This window comes from Cryptotermes secundus, unplaced genomic scaffold (assembly GCF_002891405.2).
Source record: "Cryptotermes secundus unplaced genomic scaffold, Csec_1.0 scaffold856, whole genome shotgun sequence".
NCBI classification, from domain to species: Eukaryota; Metazoa; Arthropoda; class Insecta; order Blattodea; family Kalotermitidae; genus Cryptotermes; species Cryptotermes secundus.
The window spans coordinates 1,364,193-1,374,287 of record NW_019724757.1 but is presented as its reverse complement, the minus strand read 5'-3'; the positions used below and the strand labels follow the sequence as shown (position 1 = coordinate 1,374,287).

General features: G+C 40.1%; 1 protein-coding gene across 1 annotated transcript in view; it reads right to left on the bottom strand.

Annotated features, from left to right (window-relative positions):
* LOC117282203 overlaps window positions 1-9,414 on the bottom strand; it is a 14,877-nt gene extending 5,463 nt beyond the window's left edge. Inside the window, exons 1-2 of the mRNA XM_033750867.1 lie at window positions 9,317-9,414; window positions 3,828-4,010 (exon numbers count right to left, since the gene is read on the bottom strand). Of these exons, the coding sequence (XP_033606758.1) occupies window positions 3,828-4,010; window positions 9,317-9,414 (281 nt within the window). The remainder of the gene's footprint in view (window positions 1-3,827; window positions 4,011-9,316) is intronic.
* Window positions 9,415-10,095: the final 681 nt, after the last annotated feature.

Here is a 10,095-nt window from a genome sequence, read left to right as displayed (position 1 = left end):
CATACATACATACATACATACATAACATAATTTTAGAAAGTGAAATCGGATACGAGAGTGATTTTATATATATTTATATATCGTAATTATTATAAGTTATTTGGAAAAATCCTGTTTTACATAGACTTTACGTAACAATTGGACCGAATGCAACTAATCCAACTTATTTGACATATTTTATAGTTTTATATAGCATTGAATTTTAGCAAAAATTATATATATATATATATATATATATATGTGTGTGTGTGTGTGTGTGTGTGTGTGTGTTTAACAATAATCGACAGCATGCAGTCGAAACATGTAGTGGCAAGGAATAATAAATAACTGTAAGTTTCTTATTGCACGACTGTCAAGACTGTTGGTATAGTATATATATATATTTTCAGGTGTTAATGATTAGACACTGGGTGTGAATTGAAAACTGGATTTACTGAACGCTTATAACCCTTAACTAAAAATATCTATAACAACCTCACTAATTTATACTCTATAGACCACTACAACTACAGCACATATAATGTTTTCTGTTTGTTCACCAATCGTTGCTAGGTAGCGGCTGAAAACAACGCAATTCAAGACTGACTACTAACCGCCGACTCCGATCTCCGACTGAATAATTTCAGAGTCACAGTCATATTACAACCGACGGTAAGTCGGCCAGTCTGTCTTGCTGTCAAACCCAGTCTGGAGCCCAAGACCAGATTTTTGTTACTGTGAGACAGCTGCGGGGTTGTTGTGGGCGCCCTCCCTAACGGGAGGACGGGTCTGTCGTTTACAGTTGCTACTAGCCCGTGCCAGCGTAGTCATTCTCGGGTTCGAGTCCCGAGGGACTCATTACCATATTTTACTGTCTCAGATTCTAGACTCCTTCAACCTATAGGGCCAGGTCCCCGTATTTACACCCTCAAGAACAGGGTGGTCCAGTTATACCCCCGGGTACTGTGTTCTCTTTATGTCGCCTCCTACGACTCGCGGGGCTAGTGTTTTTAGACATTCTAGAAGAAAAGTAAACATATGTAGACGTACGCATAAGTTTCGTGCTGAACTCTATCATTGCTTTAAAAAATAAAAAAATCGGATTTTAATGTAGCATGAACTAAACCGAAACTCTCTAATTTAATTCACTTAAATATAATATTCTGTTCATACAATTAAAACATTTGTTTTCATGTAGAACTATTTATTCTTGCTGTGAAGGAGAATAGTAGATTTCGACTGCACGATCCAATATATTTAATGATATATATGATTAAATATTATTATTATTTTTGGAGGGTGTGGGTTTCCCCATGCACCGCGACTAGTAGTCTATTGTACGTCCCCCTTTAATTTATACTGTCGCCATAACCTTCCAGTACTGGTGCTCGCTATCAGCCCCATTCTGCCAGCGAGGCCGGCCCTCTTCTGGCACTGATGCCCGGTGCTTCCCCATCTACTGGAGGCATTGGAAACCACTTGGGCGGAAAACTTTGCCTAATTTTGCTCAGAGGTCTCATAGAGACATGAGAATCTTTTACGTGCCGTAAATCTACGACACGGGACACACGGCTTAAAGTCCCTCCCGGAGGACTTATTCTCTGATTTTTTTTCGCCCTTAAATATTCCACGACCTCCGCTGGGTTTGAACCTGCGTACCTTGAGTCATGTGGTGGGAATGTTACCCCTAGACTACGGAGGCCGCTTTGATTAAATATTACATTCAGGTCTAAAAATTCAGTTTGAATTACATTTCGTTTATTATTAAGGATAACAAACTTAGTCAAATTTGGTTGAATGTATGAGTTAGAATATGTAAGAATAACATCATATTATAATTATCTAGAAAACCGCAAGACTTATTGAAAAATGTATTTGGATATAAAAATGCGATTTCGTTTACGGTAGAAATTTTTGTTCGAAATATTTTTGCTCTTATAACTATTTTGAGAGATATGCACAGAAACGCACATGTGTCTTCGAGGAAAATGACCGTTACTTTTATTCGACTTTGACCAAAGTTAAAATGTTGCGACTAATTTTTGTAACACTTCCCAGTACCGCATTTCATGGAAATCCATTCAACGGTTCTCCATTTACGTCACGCGTATGGAGAGAAAGACTGACTGACTCCTCGGGATTCCAAACTCCGCCTAAAAGTGAATAACGGATGTTAAATGTTGAAACTGCTTTTATAGGTATTGAAATCCCATTCAATGTGTGCCAGACTGGCCGTCATTAGGCGTATGCAACAAATTAGACTTGAGCAGAATATTATTTATGTATTATACTGTGACGTGTTGCGCTATGGACGACACCCCCTCCCTCCCCAGCGGTGACGTAACACGGGATGCCGCCGTTGCTACTCAGCAGTAAAGAACACCCGACAGCGTTGCTAGGCTGTCGGCAAACACGGCGTCAGACAACAATGGTGCCTATTACATAACTGTTTCCTGTGTTGTCCGTAACGGGGCTAAATAAGGAGCAGCGAAGACTATTCAAGTTAGTTACGAGTTGGCCAGTGACGAGTTACGAGTTGACCAGGTTAGAGTATGCAGTCTAGTATTTGTAATACTGCAGATAGCAGTAGTTGTGAGATTGTAAACTTTGTGATTGTATGAGCGAGTGTGGAATAAAATTCGCTATATCCAATAAGGCGTGAAGTTATTTGTCGCGTTATACAACCAACACATTCAATCCTTTTTCAACGACCCAGTTGATTCTGCCTCATAATCTGCCTTCGGCAGATGAGGTTAAGGTATTGTGGAATATCAGTTGTAAGAATATTGCACACGACAGCCGATTGGCTATAATGAAGTAAAGCTAGGGTTACTTGGTACAAAACACGAAATAGCTTCAAAATTATTGATTATAATATAATTGTTGTGCTTTTGGATATTATCCGTTATTCATTCATAGGTACTAACTCCTGAACCATCTGAATAGCTTTTTTACCTGAAGACGGAGACAAAATCCAATCTCCGAAATGCTGTTTGAAATAAAAAACATGACGATGGATACTGTCCAAGAACACAATAATTTTATTAATATACCATCGTTACGAACTTTTACATCTTATTTGAAGGAAATAAAGTGGTCTTATTTTTCACCGACACAGACAACTAAAATTTAACTTCTCTCAGGCTGAATATATTTTGTTAAACTTGCGTGAACTACACCGCCACAACTGACATGACTGTGTCTGAGTGACAGATATACTCCAGTACCCAACTCAGTACTCCGCAGTTCCCGAATATCTTCTACTGAGTGCTTCTGAAACTACAGCACTGGTGCGCCTAGTTGTGCCAACGCAGCTTGCCAGGCCTACCAGAAGTTCTCATTCTTGTCAACAATCCCATCTCGGATTGTTACCTGATGACATTATTATTATTTATATTCGATTTAGGATGTGTCTCTACATATGACATATGATAAAAATGTGGTCACTGTTCATTCATGTTCCATCCGAAATTTCTTTCCGTGAGTGTTCGTATCCTTACTTAACTGTTTTAAGGAGTATGAAGCAAAAACTGTTTAGAGACATCCAAGTAGCATCTATTCACGTCATGAGGATGAAATGTCAGGTTATATTTCATAAAACTCCACTTTAACTATACTTAATGTATGTGACATTGTAAGCCCATATCGTCTAAAATTAAAAGATCCCAAATGTTTTAGTTCACACTGCCTACTAAATATTTTATTAGCATCTTGTAGGAAGTCGTAAGGATGAAATGTGCGAAAGTCGTTTCAATTTTGTGTTGACTACATGAACTCTGTGAGAGGGATCTATAAATAGAAAACAACATCTCTTTAATTGTTTAAACGAGAAAGAAAAAAGAACTTACTGTTCAAGGGGGTGTCTCCTGTTGTATGTGAAGTGGACAAAACCTTGAATTGTTGTGTTACGAAGTACTTCTGTGGCATAATCAAGCCAGATGCTCTTCCATGACCGTGGGATAATGTATTCGCCATCAGAAGCGTTGGGTTTGAGTCTCAACCTCCTGGTCCTTCTTATTGTTCTGTAATAACTGTAATGAACGTGCATCTTCACATTCATCTGGCTTCTGTCCGCAACTGGAACATATTAGTCATATTTAACGTACCGGTTTGGACATTATTGACCCATTAAAGTAAATAATATCTGTCGTGTTGCATGTTCGGATGCGTTGAGGTAGATATGGTTGCAGGTAGTGAAATAATATATTCAGTATTAAAATGAACTATGACAAATCTAGATAACATTGTGTAGTGGTTTCCTACGTGCTGTGTGAGTCAGCATTCCTCCACATGCTACGCTTTAGTAATATTACTGATGCTAATCTGCAATATCATTGCGATGCGGTGCCTACTGAGGACTCTGCTTGAATAAGGCCAAAGGTCAAAAAAGTGTTTGCGAGGCCAAATAGATATGGACGGATTTTGCTCAGAGAAATCTGATAGAACTCTGTTTATTTTCTAGATACAAGAGGCGTCAGGGAGAAATGTATGGACAGATAAGGTTTAAGCAGGTATTTATTATTACGAAATTATTATTTTTATTACATTAAGCACAAATATTATGAATAATAATTAAATAATAACAGTAAATAATAATAATAATATGTTAGCGTCTGACAATAAAACGTCGGGACGTTCTTGAGTAGCTGAGAGACTGGCAGCTTCTCAAGAAGGACTCAGCTCCATGAAGTATTGTATTATATTTAAGCATCCTGTTGCACTCTACACTTCTATGTGTATAATATAAATACCGTCGTAAATTCAACAAAGACACAACAATGACAATGGAGAAAGATGGTGTTTTTAAATTTTAATTACATGCAGTGTGACAGCTACGTAAGTGAAATACACCTGATGATGGCCCGTTACGACCGAAACATGTAGTGTGAAAAAAGAAAGATAAAGAACTACAATAACTTGTTGCATTTACGACTGTATTTATATTATACATATATCCACGAAGTAAGCAAAAAGCAGGCAAGCATCGAGAATGACACAGATAGGAAAAATACAGCAATACGTAGATCTAAGGAAGTAGAGTGCAGTAAGAGCTGTGAACAGAATATGAAGGGCAGCTATGCTCAAAGTGAAAACCCAGGGAACCTAACGAAGAAAAATTCTTACGTTGAATAAAGAGTGATTCAAGATGGCAAAGAAATCAACAAGTGAAATGCAGTTTTGTCAACATCAGCAGCAGAAGAACGTCATATAATTTGTTAGTTAGGAATTACACTCTAATCTGCAAAATAATAATAATACAATATTATTTCCATTTATTATTATTACTATTTACTACTATTATTATTGCTATATTTATATTAAATATTATTATATTATGTTAATAATAAGACCGCGCCATAGCTCAAGCGGTTAGTCGCTGGCTTCTCACCGCGGCGGTCCGGGTTCGATCCCGGGTCTGGTCAAGTGGGATTTGTGGTAGACAAAGTGGCGCTGGGGCTGGATTTCCCCGAGTATATCGGTTTCTCCTGCCAATCTTCATTTCACTTAATTCTCCATCATCATAATCACCCGGGGCAGGTACATTAGGCCAAGCAGTGGCCGCCGTGCCGAGTGGACCCAGCTGGACTCCACCCACCACTAAGCGAAAAATGTTAATAATAACGATTATTGTGATGTATTAATATCCGTATTGTCACGAGTATTAAGAATCCATGATTCCATTACATGTAACATCACAGTTCAATGTGCAAGGTGACGAACCGAAAGGCATTGGCCAGTAGAACCAAAGTAGATACGTGTACGTATATGGCTGAAGAAGAATGCCTTCCAATGCGTACTGCAACGGCCGCAGCGAAGATTGAAGTAAACATTGGTTTACATCTATGCTACTATATTGCCTCTGAGATTAGCAGTTTAGTGCCACGAACTAGCTTCATGTTGCTGATGCTTATGTAAAGCGTTGCACGAAGAACACGATCATCTTTCATTTTGATTAAATTTTGACTCTAAGGTTTTAACTGTTGTAATACATGGCACAATAGTTCCGTAAATTTAACTTCATTTCTAAGTTACTTTGTGGGTTGCAAGGTAATATTTTTGTTCCTTAAATAAGTGGAGCGGAGTGTTCTTTGAGAAAGTAGTAGTTGTGTAACCGCTCACTTCCTTGGGCCCTTTACGTTGGTCGCCACTCTCTCACCGCTCAGTTTCTTTGGGTTCTGTTTAGTGTTCTGTAGAGCTGAGTTCCTATCCCGGGTCTTATACGGGTCTGGCTCGGGCAGGGCAGGAAGAACCTTTCTACTTCAATCACACACACACACTTTAGACCGTTGCACTTAATGGTCATTTAATCCCTTCCAGCATACTGAATACAACTGAATTTATTAATACATTTAATTTGGACTTTACTTATACTACTTTACGGAAGGGCCGTAGTTGTAAATTTTGTGTCCGACTTAGCCGAAAGTTGTGTCAAGACTTCTCGAGGTGGAATTGCCATCTATCTGAATTCTAAGGTCCACGAACCCCAGACTCCAAGAGAAATCCACTCCTCCACTTCTGCCATTGGTTAAGTTTTCAAACTAGGAGGTTCCATAAATTTTGAATTCCCAAGCATATTGCTCTGCTATGTGATTCTGGCAGATGCTGACCTGACGCTAAGGTCGACAGCCCCTTGATGCCTTACGATCAGGGTGTGAGGCTCCGGCCGTCCCACTTCTAAGTTATCGCTGTCCCAAGCTGTCAGCTCTCATTTTCTCAAAGCCTTTCCGACTTTGCTGAAACTGCCAGGAATCCAGGAAATTACCAGATGTTCCTTCCTGTCCACATATCGAAACTTGAACTATGTCCCTTCCGCGTGTAAGAGCTGGCTATCTGCCGGATCTCTTTCTTTGTGATTTTGTAATCTAAGTTAATACATATTTAATTAATGCACAACAGTCCTCCAGTCAGAATGAACGGTTACAACCTCCCAAGCGAATATTTGTTCTGTAATGTAATGTAATGTAACGAAAAAGATTCGTTTTCACTGCCGCCCTTAACCTACTTTAAGTAATACAAACAAATGGAATAACTTGGGATCAGTCTGTTGTCTACAATGACAATGAACCCTTTGATTTCTACTAACACTTACTACTAGGCTACAAAAAAATTTTTTTTTGCTAAATACTAAAATTAGTTAGTGGTACAATCAAGTACATAGGTACACAAACTTTGGTAAATTTCTGTCTCTCTGTTCATACACTTCTATGCTTTCATCACTGTAATTTCACTGCACAACACTGCACTTCTCAACGTATCTCTTCACTTGCTTTGCCCTTGGCTGCTTATCATTTCTGCCTAGATTGCTACCTGGCAACCGCTAGGAGATCAATTTAGACTTTTTATTTAAAGTTAATCCTGTGCCAGTCCTTTTAACTGGACGTAAACTTAATATCCTACCTTCTTTTTCTCTCCCTCTCTCTCTCTGTCTCTCTCTTTTTTTGGGGGGGGTTCTCTTTCAGGTCTGGTTTAGTGACCTACTTTCAGTTTAGGATGAATTCCGACCTGCATTCGCTTCCCTTACTTTCTCTATACATTTCAGTTTCACTCCCTTACAATAAAGCTTTATTTAGACTAACTTGTTTACAACGTTGATGTACAATCACTCATTCACACAGGCGCTCTGACTGTCTTTAGTTATTCTGTTAGTGCAATGCCTTCTGACTCTTTCAAATTATAATTTGTAAGTAGGTAACCGAATCATCTCCTTGCGATTACAGTTTGCTTACTTTCATCCAAGAAATCCCCAAATTTCTAGTTAAGTGGTACCCTATTTTTTTTTCCACGCGAACTCTACTTTCTGCAATCGACATTCAAGAGTTTGTCTAGACATTTTTTTTTTGACTACCTCTCCTCAAGTCTGCCAATAACTGTCCAGATGAATCTGATGTTCTAGAAAGGACCTTGAGTGCACCAGAATGTCTTCTATGTAGGAAACAACATATCCCTCGGTTCCACCTCCTAACGCTAATTTCAATGCTCGGATAAAAGCCGGCAAGGAATTCCTAAAACCGTATGGGACTCTCTTAAACTGGTAAACTGTGGAGTCGAATAAGAAAGCAGTGTACTTCCTTGAATCCTTATCTAATTCTACCTGATGATAGGCGGAGCTGAGATCTAGTGACGTCATATATCTGGCGCCGTCGAATTTCTGCAACAACTCATGCAATGGAGGCGTACGTTCTCTATCTGGCACTGTATTCTGGTTGATTTTTCGGGCGTCTAGACAAATTCTAATCTTCTTCCCTTCTCGCTGAACTATGGTCAGAGGGTTTAAGAAGGGTGAGCTACTAGCTTCCAAGATGCCGTCCTTTAACATCTGCTCTATTTGCAGTCTGACTGCTGGTCTCAGGGCAAAGGCAATGGGTCTGTTGTACCCAACTATAGGCCTGTCAGCTTCCACTTGAAATTTGTAGCTAAATAAATTACAAACTCCGGGTTTAGACGTGAAGCTGCCTATATACTTTACTAATACTTTATATAATTCCTTTTTCTGTATGATATTAATGTTAGCAACCTGCTCTATCAGGGCGGATAAGTCGGCCTTCAGCAGCGACCTCTGGCCAGAAAAATCCTGTTCGGAAGTAGGTATATGGATTCGGGTTGGCGGTTCACTCTCCACACGACTTAGCAGTAATTCTTTATTTCGGGCGGCGTCCTTATGATAACAGCCATCACAGCGGCTTTCTGCTTCTGCAGTTTTATATCTATTCAGACTTCTCTCATCTAATTGTTTTACACTACTGTCAACCCCAGACCTATTCACTATCACTCTTCTAAGATCGAGTTTGTTTGTGAACTCTGCTGCTCCAACCGATCTTCTAGCCCTGTACTAACTACTTGTATGTTTTCCTTGATGGCTACTAGCTCGGCTTCCGTGTCTTTCTGTACCTGACTGATTAAGTGTGAGCATTTCCTGACTTCAGAATGCAGCCTCTCCGAAAATTCCTTGTTAAGTTTTTGATTTTCTAATTCCAATCTTTTTGTTAGTTTTTCTGTTTCTGACTTTATATCTGTGCGAACACTTTCCTGAAGTTGCGAATTACGGGCTCTACCTTGCTTTGGAGGGCTTTATTGCTTTCTAATACATTGTTCTGAAGGGCTTGCATCTGCTTGTTACTATACTTAACAGCTGACAGCAAGCTGGCAAAGAGATTACGCAAATCATTAAGGTTGGTTATTGAAATTTCGGACGGAGGACCCTCCATAACTTCGACAAAGTCACTCTGACCTAACCCAGTCTCTGTCACTTCTGCATTAAGGGTTTCTGACTCTGGTACCTGCATAGTGACGGTTTCGAGCCCTTCAAGCCGTTCGTCCACTGCCTAATACTTCTGACTGCTCACTAGGCCGATCGCCGTCACTCTCCCCTGCCGAGAACTCTACACCATCTTCCTTCAGTGCTACGGTGCGGCTGCTGAGCGTGCGGTTAGCCATCTCCACCTGAACACTAACCTTTATGTTGTTGATGTCCTGCGGCGTCCATAGGCTGTATTGTAGTAGCTGAAATGGTGGCTTTCGGCTCCGTCGTCCTTGACCTTTCTCCAGCTAAGTGCGGATTGTACCTTGTAGTTGTTGCCGTAGGGGTCTTGGGTGTGTAGTTCGTTCCTCTCTGCTGAGTCCTGCCTTGGCTCAGACGTCGAGCCCCATGTTGGGCGCCACTTGCTGTGTAACCGCTCACTTCTTTGGGCCCTTTACGTTGGTCGCCACTCTCTCACCGCTCAGTTTCTTTGGGTTCTGTTTAGTATTCTGTAGAGCTGAGTTCCTATCCCGGGTCTTATACGGGTCTGGCTCGGGCAGGGCAGGAAGAACCTTTCTACTTCAATCACACACACACACTTTAGACCGTTGCACTTAATGGTCATTTAATCCCTTCCAGCATACTGAATACAACTGAATTTATTAATACATTTAATTTGGACTTTACTTATACTACTTTACGGAAGGGCCGTAGTTGTAAATTTTGTGTCCGACTTAGCCGAAAGTTGTGTCAAGACTTCTCGAGGTGGAATTGCCATCTATCTGAATTCTGAGGTCCACGAACCCCAGACTCCAAGAGAAATCCACTCCTCCACTTCTGCCGTTGGTTAAGTTTTCAAAATAGGAGGTTCCCTAAAT